The sequence below is a fragment of the Strigops habroptila genome, chromosome 14, assembly GCF_004027225.2.
Source record: "Strigops habroptila isolate Jane chromosome 14, bStrHab1.2.pri, whole genome shotgun sequence".
Taxonomy (NCBI): Eukaryota; Metazoa; Chordata; class Aves; order Psittaciformes; family Psittacidae; genus Strigops; species Strigops habroptila.
In genome coordinates this window covers 398,239-413,536 of record NC_044290.2, presented here as the reverse complement: position 1 = coordinate 413,536, position 15,298 = coordinate 398,239, and the positions used below count along the sequence as shown (strand labels likewise).

At 63.3% G+C, this 15,298-nt stretch overlaps 1 protein-coding gene across 1 annotated transcript; it reads left to right on the top strand.

Moving 5' to 3' along the window:
• The first annotated feature begins 212 nt into the window (after nt 1-212).
• On the top strand, nt 213-14,765 carry USP43 (ubiquitin specific peptidase 43). Its single transcript, XM_030506459.1, has 15 exons — nt 213-881; nt 3,410-3,550; nt 6,126-6,226; nt 7,832-7,924; nt 8,237-8,372; nt 8,454-8,577; nt 9,255-9,411; nt 9,523-9,634; nt 10,565-10,668; nt 11,016-11,093; nt 11,186-11,315; nt 11,486-11,831; nt 12,337-12,495; nt 13,079-13,192; nt 13,264-14,765. The coding sequence occupies exons 1-15, from the start codon at nt 711-713 to the stop codon at nt 13,869-13,871; spliced, it is 2,574 nt and encodes an 857-aa protein (XP_030362319.1). The 5' UTR covers nt 213-710; the 3' UTR covers nt 13,872-14,765.
• Nucleotides 14,766-15,298: the final 533 nt, after the last annotated feature.

Genomic DNA, 15,298 nt, shown 5'->3' with positions numbered 1-15,298 from the left:
AGGTGGCAGGATTGGGGCACCCACCTCGCGGTGCTGCTGTGACTCCCTGAATGATGCTGGGGGCGGCACCGGTGGGGCATGGCTGGGACTCCCGGGAGAGCCCTTGATGGTGCTGGGGACACCCGGGTATGCTGGGGACACCCGAGCTCACCCTCTCAGGTGGCCAGCGACAGCAGCAGCTCCCCGTTTCTCCCCCTCCTCCTCCCCGCTCCCTTCTCGCAGAGCCAGCCCGGGGGCGGAGCCGCCGCATACAAAACCTCCCGCCCGGCCCCTTCGGCCGCGCACCGGCTCCGGCACCGGCGGCGAGGGGTGATAACGCCCGCTCGGGGCCATGCGCGCCGCGGCGAGGCTGAGGCCGGCGGGGCCGGGAGCGGGCGGCGGCCGCGTGGAGCCATGAGCGCGGCAGCGGGGGCGCGGGGGGGAGCGGCCCCGGGCGGCGGCGGGGCGGCGGCGGCGGGAGCCCGGCGGGGCGGCGGCGGCGCGGGCTGCGCTCGTTGGGCAGCCTGGCGGGGCGGCTGCTCCGCTCCTGGGCGCGCCTGGCCGGGGGCCGCGGGACGCGCCGCGCCGCGCCCGAGGACGACGAGGGCGGGTTCCGGGGGGGCGGCCCCGGGGGCGAGCGGCGGCGGCGGCCCGGGGGGGCGGCGACGGGGGGCGACGGGGAGCGGCCGCCGGGCGCGCAGGGGCTGCGGAACCTGGGGAACACCTGCTTCATGAACGCGGTGGTGCAGTGCCTCAGCAACACGGCGCCGCTGGCCGAGCTCCTGGCACTGGGCCGCTACCGCGCCCGCGGGGCCCGCGCCGAGGTGACCCACCGCCTGGCGGCCCTGGTCCGCGCCCTCTGGACCCGCGACTATACGCCGCAGCTCTCCGCCGAGTTCAAGGTACGGCCCCGCCGGCGCGCCCGTCCCCGCGGCCTCGGGCCCTGCCCTGCGCACCCCGGAGGGAGGCCGGCACTCACCAGCACCTCAGCTCAAAGGACCCGCCAGCATCACCCCACTCTTGGCACCCACTGGCACTGCCAGGACCCACCAGCACCCCTTCTAGCCCGCAGCACCCACTGGCACCGCCAGCTCACAGGACTCACTGCCACCATCAGCATCTTCCAGCACCCCTCCCAGCCGCAGCACACACCTATATCCCCCCACTCCCATCACCTGCCAGCACCCCCGGCTCACAGGACCTGCCAGCATCACCCCACTCTTGGCACCCACCAGCACCTCTTGCTCGAAGCACCCCCTCCCTTGCCTCATCTTCCCTATGGAGCTCATGCTGCTCCATCAGCTGCCCCCAGCCCCGCTGCCGTCACGCACCTCCATCTGGGCTGCCCTCACTCCATCTCTGAGCTACCTTGGCTGGGCGAGCTCCCAGCACTGGCCATCCCACAGAGCGGTAAGGGCGAGCGGGATGCTGGCTGTGGTGGTGGGGCAAGGCAGGAAGGTACCCCAGGAGCCTAACTCAGTGGCCTCAGGCCCTGTCACTGAGTGCATCACACCCCTGCTGGGCATGTGCCGGTGTGCTGCAGGCCTGTGCCCAGCACTGGGACAGGGCAGTGCTTTGAACCTGGCATCGCAGCTCCCCACGCTCGGGGATACATGTCCGCAGGTGACAGCTCAGCAGGGACCTGATGCTGCAATTCAACTGCTGCTGTGCTTGCAAAGTACCTGGAGGAGCCACTGGGAAGCCAGGCCCCTTCCCAGCTTGGGGTTTCTTGCAGACAGGCTGCTTCTGGGACACTCACTGGTCTGCCCTGCTTTTCCCAAGGGACCTGCCCGTGGGAGCTTGTTGCATTTCAGTTCCTTGTAGCAAAGTCACCAGCTTTTGCAGTGCTGGGTACAGCATTTCCATGCCCTCGGTTCCCAAACACACACATTCCTTATGCACAAAGCCAAACAAACTCTCAAACTTCCAGCCTCCCCTTTGGATTTCCTCTCTCCGGCTGTTATCTGCATGTTCTGTGAATTTCCACCTTGTTATTTTTCTTCTTAAGTCTGCCTAAAGAAGATTTTAAAAATCAGAGAGGAGTCTGTGACTCATTTTGCTTTAAGCCCATCTACGGTGGCCTCGCTCCCTCTGCTTGTATCGGGATGCTTGTGCCACTGAGAGCGAGGCCAGGGGGAGTGGGCTGGAGGGGGTCTTGGCTCAGGGTGTTTCCTGGCCATGCTGGAGGTCTGAGTCCCAGCAGGTCCTGGTGTGCTGGTTAAAATCCGCACGGATGGTTTGGCTGGTTAAAATCCACAGGGATGCTCCATGTTTCTCCCTCCCAGTGCTGGTCTTGGGTCTGAGCTCCTAAAATTGTCCTTTCCTGGCTCTGAGCAGCCACCACCATCCCAGGCTTGGAGCTGAGGCCCTGGGAATCCACAGCTCTGCGTTTCGGGGTGCTCCCTGCAGGGAGTGGGATTCACAGCCCCGTTCGTGCTGGGGTTTGGGGTCAGGGACCCGCCCTGGCTCACACTGCTCCCCTGGGAGCTGTTGACACATCTCTGATGTGCTCGTGGCACGCTGGCATCTGCTGGCAGCACATCCCTCCAGGGCCACCCAAACCCCAGGCATGAAGCACCCCTGGGACCTCGGCTGGCTCAGCGAGGGAGCCAGCTTCGGCACTGGCATGGTGGCCTGATGGCACCCGATGGGTTCATTCTCCCTGGGCACCGCCTTGGCCCCATGGCATCTTTGGCCCCATGGCCTGGAGCAACCTGTTCTAGTGGCAGATGTCCCTGCCCATGGCAGGGGATTGGAACTGTATGAGTTTTAAGGGCCCACCATCCCAAACCAGACTGTGATTCTATAGCATTCCCAGCCCTGTTCTTCCCACCATGTCCCCTGGCAAGGGGGGTACCTCCCATTAGACAAGGGCATTGTGCTTCTTGCCTAACAGGAAAATTAATGCTAAATTAGCCAAAATGCTGGGGGGAAGGAGGAGAGGGGGTGAGCAGAGGCCAGCGCCGGGCAGTGGGAGCTGGCGGGGCTTTGGGTGGAGGGGCAGAGCCTGGCAGGGCAGGCAGCTGCCTGCTGGTGTTGGGGAAGCATGTGCAGGCAGGGCCTGGGGGAGAGCTGCTGCCTGCTGGGGCATCCCCGTGCTGGGAATTGCCTTCCCCTGGCTGTTGCACTGACTTAATGCCTTCAGAGCACATGGGGCACGTGCTGCTGGTGGGTCCCCATGGGCTGGACTTGCCCATATGGGCTTTGTTGGGGTGTGCCCTGTCCCCTCCTGAGGGCATCCCAGCAGCTGAAAGCTGGCACACCACAGTGATTGGCCATGGAGCCGTTCTTCTGGCTGCCTCTGCTGTCCTCGGGGTGGCCGTGGTGTCCCTGCAGAGGCAGGATGAGGGCAGACACTGTTGCAGGGGTGGGGTTTTGGGGTGGGTGTTAACAAACCGGGCTCAGTGCCCTCCTGGCCTGTCTGTTGCAGAACATCGTCTCGAAGCACAGCGCCCAGTTTCGGGGCAACGCACAGCACGACGCCCTTGAGTTCCTGCTCTGGCTGCTGGACCGCATGCATGAGGACCTGGGTGCCACCTCCCCCTCACCACAGACCTGTGTCTCTGAGGAGGTGGGTGACCCCACCTCACACCCTGGCATGGGGAGGGGGGTCCGTGCCAGGTCTGGGACCAGGGAAGCTGGGATGTCCTGGGAGGGAGATGGCTGGAGGTGTCCCCCTCACCTTGGTATGGGATGGGGATGCAAGTGATGTGGTTTGGCTGGTGCCAGAGATGCCAGGGGGATGGCGGGATCCTGGTGCTGCAGGGCTGCGTAGGGTGGTTGCAGTGCTGGGAGAGCATGGGGGTGTCAGTAGGAGCCTGTCCAGCTGAGAACACAGTTCGGATATGCACCCTGGTTCTTGGGGTTGCTCCATCAGGAGGGGATCCAGCCCCTCCCGGTCATACCAGCATTACAGTGCTTGGCAGCTTTGCTGCTGGCACAATGAATGAAGTCTTCTTCCATCCATCTGCGCTCATGCCATTGCCCTGGCCCTGCCTGCTCCCTGCCTGCACCCTGCCTGCTCCCTGGCTGCCAGGGCACTGCCTGTTGCAGCAGATGGATTTGTGCAGCCGGCGTTTGCCACAGTGGCTCGGCTCAGCACTGGGCTGTCCCGCCTTGGGCACAGTGGTCCTGGGAGCAGCTTCATCCTCCCTGTCCCCAGCTTGGGGCATCATCATGGCCGTGGCCGAGGGGTGTGGGTCCAGCCTCGTGTGGGCACAGCTCTGTCCCGTGTGGCACAGTTCAGATGTGGTACCCATCTCCAGAGCCTCTGGAGATGCCAGTGCATGCTGTGGCTGTGGCTGCTGGCGTTTAAGGTGGTGCCGTGGCAATACCCAGGACACCTGTCTTGGCTGCCAGGAGGGCTGGAGGAGGAGGCATCCCCTTGGGTTTAGAGGGGATTTTGAGGCCCACATGTGGCACAGACACTGTCCAGGTCCCCTCCTGCTACACCAGATGGACCCTGGCCCCGGGCAAACCATAAGGACATGTTAGGCTCAGCAGGACCCAGTGCCAGCAGATGGCACAAGGAAAATCCGCCTCCCAGCCCAATAGCTCATTGATTTTCAGCCTTACTCATCACAATAACAAGAACTTCCCATCTTACCCAAAACTGCCCAAGCTACTGAGGCTCCTTTCTGCAACTGCTCTTCTGCCATCCAGCTCTGCGTGGCCGCAGCAGGGGGTGAAGTTGGTGGCTCTTGTCCTCTGTGCGGGGATAGGGGCTTCCTGCAGTTCCCAGGGCAGCGGGTGAGCAGGGAGATGGCAGGATGCAGAAAGGGATATGGCAGGATGTGAAAAGGGATATGGCAGGATGCAGGCAGGGGGACGTCGCCTAACCAGGCAGGTTTAGCTGTGTAACATGGTTACATCCCAGCGTCTCCCTTCCCTATGGAGCGGAGCAGAGGGCTTGGCTCTTCTTGAGGTCCCTGGGGCACTCTTGCAGCAGGATCATCCCCTGAACTCAGCAAAGGCAGCTGCCTGCCTTCCTGGTGTCTTGCCTTTCCTCAGGATAGAGAGAAGGATCCTGTGCGGGCCCTAGGAGCGAGCGGCAGGACTCCGCCAGCACTGTCCTCCATGTCAGTCCCTGCGAAGGGCAGGGAGAGCAGAGCCCATGCCTCAGTTTCCTCATGCACCGAGTAGGGGGCATGGAGAGGGCTCCCCCCGTGCAGCTCCTCACCCGCCCCGAGGCAGCATCCGGCCCATGCAAGAGCTGGTTTCTCTCTGGGCTTGGGTGCTGTGTTGGGCTGGGGCTTGTGCCTGGGCCTGGGGTGCCGGCTGCTGTGCTGGGTGCTGGGTGCCATGCTGGGTGCCATGCTGGGTGCCGTGCTGGGTGCTGGGTGTTGTGCTGGGTGTTGTGCGGGGTGCTGTGCAGGGTGCTGGGTGTCGTGCTGGGTACCGTGCTGGGTACCATGCTGGGTGCCGTGCTGGGTGCTGTGCCAGGGGCCGTTCCGGGGGGGGAATTGCACCAGCCAGGGCTGTTGTTGGCTCTGGGGTCCTAGGGGTTTGCATGTGGTTAATTTGCTCCTGGTCACGTTTACCTCAGGCGGGGCCTGCGCAGGAATCTGCTCCAGGGCTCCTCTCGCAGACACGCAGACACACAGACATGCACTTGGACCCATGAACATGCACATGGGCACACACACAGACACATGGACATGCCCACTGCAGCATCTCAGCCATGCACACCCCAGCTCCCAGCTGCTTCCAGCACCCATGGATGCTTTTGCCAGCACAGTAGGTGCCAGGGTGCTATGGGCACCTTGCTGCTGAGGCTGCCCGCCCTGCCCAGTGTGCCCCTGGGTGCTAGGGCTCCTTGGGAGGGGCTGTTAGCGGGAACCAACTTCCTCCTCCCTCAAGCTTTTCCCTTGTGGAGGTGCTGGGGCAGAGGGTGAACCCTCAGTGCCCTTGGGCTGGCTGGTGGATGGGACGTACCCCAGAGTTTCCCCAGGAGAAGGCATACGGGGAGCCTGGAGGGCACAACAGTGTGGGTGCCAGGCAGGTGTCACTTCAGCATCACCTTAAGCCCATCCTTGAGTGGTGGGACACCAAAGCTGGGCTTGGTTCACTGGTACATGTCTCCAACCCCTAAAGAGTGTGGGGTCTCCCCGGCACCTCACTCACCTGATTGTCTCTTGCCCCTGCAGCCTGGTGAGGACGGGAGTGGTGGTGCTGACAGCTCCTCACTGGCTGCCTGGCATCCCCATGGGCAGAGCTTTGTGCAGAGCCACTTCCAGGCACAGTACAGGTGAGTGGTGAGGGCTGGATCCTGCCTGGCCAGGGCTTCACCCTCCTGCAGCCCCAGGCAGCACTGGAGGGGCTTTGTGGGTAGGTATCCAAGGAAGGAATGAGCCAGGGAGTGCTCAGACCTGCAGAGAGGCTCCAGCCACCCACCCACCCATTCATCATCCATCCATCCACTCACACATCCAGCCAGCCAGCCATCCATCCAGCCAGCCAGCCAGCCATCCAGCCAGCCAGCCAGCCATCCAGCCAGTCAGCCAGCTATCCCATCCAACCCCGAGCCCGGGAGCTGCTTCCTCACAGGCATTGCAGCGGGTGAAGGGACTCAGGACATTTCTTAATCCACTTCAATGCTGGCAAATATTTCTGCAAGTACCAAAAAAGACTCGGGGATGGTGGGAGTCCAAATCCCCGTGGCAGCGTGCGGGGGTGTCCTGCCTGCTCCCAGCTCCTGTCGCAGCCCTGAGGCTCCTGCCTTGTGCCAGTAATGAGCTGGGAAGCTCCAGGAGCAGCAAAATCCGATGGAGCTGTGTTTCCGTTGCACGGTGCAGTGCTGGCGGCGTTGTCCATGTGCAGGGGGTGTGCTGGGCTGAGCACCCCAAGAGCATGTTTTCGTGTGTGTGCAGATGCCTGGTCCTTGGGAGTGAGGGCACAGAGAGTGACATCAACCACATCCAGTGTCACCTCCTGGCATGGAGATGGATGTGGGCAGCCCCCAGCCCTGCCACACACCTTCCCTGGGCATTTCCTATTCCCTGCTTTGGAAACCCCATTGCCTGCCTTGCCTTGGCCCTGATGAAGCTTTGAGTGTAAAATCAGCTGTCCCAACAAAAGCCATCTCCTGGTGACCCTCCCCACCCTGGGGATAACCAAGGAAATGGCTTTTGTTGGGACAGCTGATTTTACACCCCGATAGCAGTTTGCTGGTGAAAGCAGGGTGGCTGCTGACTTGGCAGGGCTCAGCGTTGAGGAGACAGGCAGGGCTGCAGGCAGGGCATGGGCAGGGCATGCCCTGGTTGTCCTCTGTCAGTGCTGCTGGCTTGGTGGTGATGGGTGGTAGAACAACCCAGTAAGGCATGGTATCCCTCAAAGGTCCATACTGGGACCAGTACAGTGTAATACCTTTGTCAGTGACACAGGGGGATTGGGTGCAGCCTTAGCAAGTTGGCAGGTGACACCCAGGTGAGTGGCACTGTTGATCACCAGAGGGACGGGATACCATCAGAGGGCCTGGATGGACTGGAGGGGGGGGGTTCATGTGGGCCGGAGGACTTTGCCCACATGAACCTCGTCAAGTTCTGCCAGGCCACACACAAGGTCCATTACAGACTTGGGTGGTGAATGGAGAAGGACTTGGGAATACAGCGGGTGTAAGCCAGGGTGTTCTGGTGCCACAGCCATGCATGGGGAGTGGGAGGTCTTGGGATTTCACTCTGGCTTCTCTAGCACCAGTTACTGCAAATGCCCTTGTTAGGTTTCAGAGTGAACAGACTGTTGGATGGAGCAGGCAAGTACCGTGGCAGGGTGCTGCAGCCCCAGGGTGGGTGGGGATGCCGGGGGTGCCATGCCAGTGCCAGTGCTGGTGATGCACGCTGGCTGTGTTTCACAGGTCCTCCCTGACCTGCCCTCACTGCCTGAAGCAGAGCAACACCTTCGACCCCTTCCTATGCATCTCCCTGCCCATCCCGCTGCGCCAGACCAGGTGAGCCTGGCCCTGCTCCTCCCCAGCCGCTCACTGGTGCGGCAAGAGGCACAACCACCGCTGGGAGGGTGTCAGCTCCAACCGAGTAATTGGCTTATTTGGGGGTAAATAAGGCGGGAGGTGGCGGCAGCATTGGGGATGGGTGACAGCCACCACTGCAGGAGCCATGTCCAGTGGGTGTTTGCTATCCTGGAATCAGAGCCACCATACTGGGATGAGGGTCCATCAGCATGGTCACAAGCGGCGCTGGGTCTCAGCGTGATGGCTGTCCAGCTGAGATGTGCCCCCCCCCCAACCCCGCGGTGTCCCCAGGGCTCTCAATGTCACCCTGGTGCTGCAGTGCGAGCGCCGGCGGTTCGTGCGCGTGGGGCTGGCTGTGCCCCTGATGGGCACCGTCGCCGACCTGCGGAAGATGGTGGCGCGGGAGGGATGCATCCCCCCAGAGCAGGTAATGGGGCGAGGGGACGGCTCAGGGTGGGGGGGATAGGACCCCTGCAGGGAGGCTGAGGGTGCCGGGTGCCGTCTGCAGGTGATCCTGGCCGAGGTGTCCCCACGAGGCCTCCTGCGCTCCCTGGGCGATGCGGAGGAGCTGGGTGCTGCCGGGGAGGGGGCTCCCCTCTACGCCTTCCAGCCCCCCCCTGCCTGCCGCACAGGTACCGCCGCTTCCCGCCTCAATTGGCTGCTGGCTATCTGCCCGTACAGCTCTGATTGGTTGGGAAGACTCAGGCAGTGCTGGGGGAGGCGGGAGCATCCCTGGGATTGGTGGAAGGCAGTGGTTCCCCTTGCTGTGATTGGTGGCTTAGAGTGTGCTGCGATTGGTGGGGGAGTGGTGCCCTGTCTGCTGTGATTGGTCAAAGGCAGGTGCACTCCACTGGGATTGGGGGAAGTGGTCTCTGGGGGAATGGGTGGGTAACATATTTTTAGCTATGGTTGGAGGGAGACAGGTGGGCTCTGCTGTGATTGGTCGGAGCTTTGTTCCTCACACCCCATGATTGGTGGGAGGCAGGTATGCTCTGTTGTGGTTGCTGGGAGCAATGCGTGCTGTGATTGGTGGGAGTCCTGGCACTGCTGGTGTGGTTGGTAGGAGGCAGGTGTGCCCCACTGTGATTGGTGGGAGCCTTGTTTCATTGGTTGGAAGCAGGGGTGCTCAGCTGTGATTGGGGAGAGTCTTGTTTACCCCCCCCGCCCCCCCTTACCCTCCTGCCAGTGATTGGTTGGAAGCAGGCGTGCTCTGCGGTGATTGGAGAAGGCCAAGACTCCTGACCTGTGATTGGTGGGAGGTGTGGGGGTGCAGGAGGCAGGGCTGCATCAGGACGCGCTGTGCCCGCAGGGTGCAGCCTGCCCGCCTCCCCCGGGGCCCCCCAGCCCGAGGGGCCGCGCCGGGGCCCGGCCGCTGCCCGCTCCTCCGACTGTCTGCACCACGGGGCGGGCGGCCGCATCCTGCTGCTGCTCTGCAACACGGCGGGCACCGGCCCCCAGCTCGCCAGGTACCTGCCTGCCCTGCCCGCGCCTCACCTGTGCGGCACAGCCACTGTTCCCCCGGCGGGACGGGGCACGGGGGTGTCCCTCCTCAGCCGGGTGTCCCCCGCCGTCCCCAGGTTCGGGCCGCCGCTGGTGCTGCGGGAGGAGAGGGGTGTCTCCTGGGAGCAGCTCCAGCAGAGCATCCTGGCCCAGCTGCGGGCCCTGCTGCGGGGAGAGGTGCAGTCACAGGTGAGCGTGAGGGGGGGACACCACTGTCCCCTCCCAGGGACATGCTCAGCCAGGGCTGCTGGCACCTGCTGCCACTGCAGCCATGTCAGGGATGGAGCCATGGGTGGCCATGATGTTTCCATGAATGGCTGAGATGTCTCCGTGAATGGCCATGGTGTCTCCATGAGTGGCCGTGATGTCTCCTTGGGTGGTTGTAGTGGAGTGGTGGGTGGCCATGGTGCAGCTGTACATGGCCACAGTGGCCCCATCGATGGCTGTGGTGTCACCATGGGTGATCATGGTGGAGCTGTGCTTGGCTGCAGTGTCACTGTGGGTTGTGATAGCCGCTGGGGGTGGTTGTGGTGTTGATGCTGGTGGCTTATGGTCACTGTGGGTGGCCATATTCACACTGCAGACAGACAAAGGTGTCACAGAGGATGCCCACAGTGTCACCATGGGTGGCAGCAGTCTTCGTGGTCGTGTTGTCACCACAGTGGCCAATGGTGTCACCATTGGTGGCCACAGTGTCCCTGTTGGTGGCTGTTGGTGTCCCTGTGGATGGTCACATTGTCACTGTGGGTGGCCAGTGGTGTCACCACAGGTGGCTACAGCATCACTGTGGGTGGCTGTAGTGCCAACCAGCTCCTGCAGCAGAGCTGCCCCAGCACAGTCATCCTCCTCAGTACCCTGGTGCCACCATCCCATGGGTGCTGGTGTCCCCGTGCTGCCCTTCACCCCCCAGCCACACCGTGGCCAGCAGGATGGCTCATCCCCCATCCCCGCATCCCCATCCCCATGGGTGTCCCCTGCCAGCCCAGCCACAGGGACCAAAGAAACCTCATTTCTGGGTCTTGTCTTGTCCTCTTTCACAAAGCATGGCTCCCCCGGGTGCTGCCGGAGGGCAGGAGGGCTCTTCTGCCCCACAGCCCCACAGCCCCTTCTCCCTTGCAGGGCACAGGAGCCCTCTTCCGCATCTGCCTGGCCGGGGGCTCAGCCCCCTGCACCTACCTGTCGCCGCAGGACCCCCGCCCTCTCTGCCACCCTGCCATCGACAGGTAAGGGCGCTGCAGGGAGAGGATTGTCCCCAGGATATCCGCCCACTCCCCAGGGGTGCAGTGGTGTCACCATGGCTAGTCACAGTGTCCCTGTGGGAAGTCATCATGTTCCTCTGCATGGTTGCGTTGTCACCATGGATGGCCAAAGGTGTCCCTGTGGCTGGCCACAGTGTCACCATGGGTGGCCGCAGTGGTGGCCACCCTTCTCCCCAGGCACTGGGTCCCCATCCCTGTATCTCCATTGCGGGGAGGTGGTGGCTGTCCCTGGCTGCCACTGTTGGGTGCCAAGGGGTGGCCCCACAGGGACAAGGGTTTTGGGGGCATCTCACCTCATCCTCACCCCCCAGAGCCCTGCAGCTGAGCGGGGCAGGTGGCCCTCCCCATGTGAAGCTGACGGTTGAGTGGGATGTGAGCACCAAAGAGCGGTGAGTGCCTTGCATCCAGAGGGGTGGGGCACCCCAGCACTTGCGTCACCCTCGCTGACCCCCCTCCACTGTCATGTCACTGCCCCCCACAGCCTTTTCGGCAACCTCCAGGAGGAGGTGGTGCAGGATGCGGAGAGCGTGCAGCTGCAGCAGCAAGCGCATGGGCAGCAGCACAGCTGTACGCTGGACGAGTGCTTCCAGCTCTACACCAAGGAGGAGCAGGTACTGGGCACCCCACCAGCCACACAGGCAGCAGCCACCCTTCATGCACCCTGCCTGCACCCGGCAGAGCCCCACCGAGGGCAACCTCTGCCCACGGCACAGTGGCTGCCAGAGTTTGTGGTGCTGGGGCTGCTGGGGAGGGAGGTGAGCATGGCATGTGGTGTCCCCAGCTGGCCCTGGATGACGCCTGGCGCTGCCCGCACTGCAAGGTGCCCCAGCAGGGCACGGTGAAGCTGAGCCTTTGGACACTGCCCGACATCCTCATCATCCACCTCAAGCGCTTTCGCCAGGTGGCTGAGCGCCGGCACAAGCTCACTACACTGGTGAGGTTCCCCCTGCGGGGTCTCGACATGGCCCCTCACGTGGCGCAGCGGGGCCAGGCTGGTGGGAAGCTCTTGGGCCGCTGGGCCTGGCAGGGCCCCCCTCACCTGCGCCCAAGCTGCCCGCGTGACTCCCTCTACGACCTGTACGCCGTCTGCAACCACCATGGCAGCTTGCAGGGCGGGCACTACACCGGTGAGCGACGCGGGGGGAGCAGGATGCAGAACCTGTGGGGGGCGTGTCATGGGGAAAGGTGTGAGGCTTGGGGGCACAGCAGGGGGGTATGTGTGGGGTACGGTGTGGGGTTGGGGGGCAAGCTATGCCATGCCATGGAGCAAGGTGTGGGACTTGGAGGCACTGCAGAGGGATATGCCATGGGGTACTGCATGAGCTTGGGGGACACTGGAGAGGGGTGTGCCATGGGCCATGGCATAGGGTTGGAGGGGGGTCACTGCAGGGGGTTGCCATGGGGCACAGCATGGGCGAGCTGGGGCACAGGGCACATGCACAATGGCCTTGCAACCACACCAGGGCACACATGGCACTGAGACGTGCCCCCTCCCAACAGCGTCATGCATCCCCAGGCTGTCCCCATGCTGAGGCTCATGCTCCCCACTGCACCCTGGGACTGGGGGGAGACAAGGGCAGAGCCCGTGACACCCCTCACCCCCCGTGTCGCCTCCTTACCCCTTGCCCGCAGCCTACTGCTGCAACGCCCTGGATGGGCAGTGGTACAGCTACGACGACAGCAGGGTGGAGGGGGTGCCGGAGGCCAAGGTGAGCACCCGCAGCGCCTATATCCTCTTCTACCAGCGCCGCAAGGCTGTGCCCACATGGTCGGCCGGCAGCTCCATCAGGGGTGAGCACCCCACCCTCCCTGCCACTGCCCCGGGCATGCATGGCACATCCGAGTGCACACAGAATGCAGTACGTGTGTGCAGCAGAGCCAAATGTGTGTGCATTCTGCACAGCTGCATGCACATGGACATGCACACACAGCCATGCATGAACAGCACAGCAGCACACACAGTGCGTGTAGCCGTGTGTGTAGCTAGGTGTGTATGTATGTACGTGTATATGCGCATGTAGTGTTGTGCACACCCAGCACAGCCATGTGCACACACTTTCACACGTGTAAGCAGGCACACATGCACATATATGTGCATATGGGTGTGGGGGGGTGGGGACATGCAGGTGTGCAGCATGGCTGGCATGGCACCCCCCATGTGCTTCAGACTGCAACCACACATGCTCACACTCGCCATCCACTTGTGCGCACACACACACGTGCATGCATGCCCACACAGATGTGCATGTGCCCACACAGACACATGTGCCTGTGCTCCCCCATTGCTGAGCACCACTGGGTGCTGCAGCAGCAGCCACGTGGGGTGGGAGCCCAGCAGGACCCTGCAGCCCAGCCCAGCTCCCACTCCCCACAGGCTCCCCGCTGGCAGAGCACTGGCTGTCCCGCCTGGGCAGCAACATGGGGGACACAGCAGCTGCCCGGCCCTCCCTGCTCAGCACCCACGACACCACTGCCGCCCCAGAGAAAGGTGATGCTGAGCACCCTTCGCACCCCGGGGGCTCCCGCATCTTCCCGCTTCACTTGTGTCTGTCGTTGCAGGTGGCTTCGAGGCCAGGCCCTTAGTCCGGGGTGTCCAGCACCACAGCCTCAGCGCCCAGCTCTCTGCCACTGGTGGCCCGCCCCAGGCGGTGCCCCTGCGCCGGTCGTTCGGGTGCCGGGAGCAGGGCCCAGGGGAGCTCGTTGCTTACCTGGAGTCGGGGCGCCGGCCCCGCTGCACCCAGCGCTCCCTGCTCCCGCTTGGCATGGGGGACACCCACCTGACACAGCCCGGCACCCCCCGAGCCTCCCGCCAGCCCCTCCGCGTGCCTGTGCTGCGGCGAGCTGCCAGTGCTGGTGCTGAGGGGTCCCTGCATGTGCCTCCCAGAAGGCAGAGCGGGAAGGGCACAGGGGGGCTGCAGCAGGGGAAGGGGGATGCGGGTGACCCCCGCGCCCAGCTGTCCCCCAGCCTGGCAGCCTTGGTGCACTTGCGGAGCTCGGCCAGCCTGCCCCTGCACGCCGAGGGGGGCCTGCGGCGCTCGGCCTCGCTGGGCAGGGGCGCAGGAGGCCCCCCCCTGCCCACCTGGGGACCCTCTGGGACAATGCTGTGGCGGGGACAGCAGCTCACAGGCTTCCTGCAGCGTCCGTCTGTGCCTGAGTCCAGCTTCTGAGCCATGGCCAGTGGGCATCGCACTGAGGCTCCTGCCCTGGGGCTCCCAGACTGGGGGTGTCTCAACAAGAGGGCTTCTGAACCAGGGAATCCCAAACAAGGGCATCCCAAAGCAGGGTCATCCTGAGCCAGGAACATCCCAACCTGGGGGCATCCCAATCGAGGCAGTCAGGTATCCCTAAGATAGGTCATCCCAAAAGAGGCTCCCAAACTGAGTCCATCCCAAACCATGGGAGGGCCTCCCAAACAGGGAGCATCCTAAACCTCCCAAATGAGGGCATCCTGACTTGGGGCTCCTAAACCAGGGGCATCCTAAACCAGGGGCATCCTGAACCAAGGGCATCCTGAGCTGGAGCCTCCCAACCCAGGGGCTACTGACCTTGGGGGAATTCCAAACCAGGGTATCCCAGCCCAGAGGCTCCTGAACAGGGGACATCCTGAACTGGAGGTTCCGGAACAGGGAATCCTGGCCTGGGGGCTCCTAAATGGTTGGCACCCTGACTGAGGGCACCCCAACCCAGGGACATTCCAAACCGGGGCATCCCCAGCTGGGGGTTCCTGACCTGGGGACACCCGAAACCGGAGGCTCTGAAACCAGGGGCATCCTGAGCCAGGAGTACCTTGAGCCAGGGGCACCACCCAGCCACCTCCCCATGCCCTTGTCCATGGAGCAGGCGGGCAGGGGCTCCCGGCCCTGCCATCTCTAAGGCACAAGAGTATTTATGGTAGTGGGAGAGTTTTATTCAGGTGCTTTTTGTTTCCTAAAAGGCAGCTGTTTGGGGGGCTGGGGGTCCCCACACCACACTCTATGCAACCCATGATTCTTCCAGCCAGCTTTTGTACACAGGGGCTGCTGCCCACTGCACATGGTTTCTAATAAAGACACTGAAAGGAGCCCGGTGCGGTGCCTGGGGACAATGTTCGTCCCAGGGGACGTGTCCAGGGGTGCGAATGGCTTTCTGTCCCATATAGTGGTGGTCCTGGGACTGCGGTGCCCCAGGGTGGTGGGCATCACCCTGGCGTGGGGCTTGGCAGGGTCAGTGCTGGCCAGAGCCTGCCTTGGCACGGCTGTGTGCCTGGTGGGAGGTGGCAGCACCAAGAGCAACAGTCGTGGTGCCCTGTGGCCATGCGCAGCAAGGCAGAGGAAGGCAATGTCTGGAGAAACAGCAGTAGGCAGGGATGGAGATGGAGGAAGTGAGATCAGCCTGGAGAGGGAGGTGGAGGAGACAGGTGGAGGAGGTGGAGGTAGATGTGGAGGAGAGGAAGGGGGTACAGGAAGTAGACCTGAAGGTGGGATTAGGGCTCAGGAGACAAAGATGGGTGTGGAGGAGGTCAGACTGGGGTGGAGATGGAGGAGGTAAAGGCGGAAGTGGAGGAGATAGGGGTGGATGAGGTGGGATGGAGATGGAGGAGACAGGGAGAGAGATG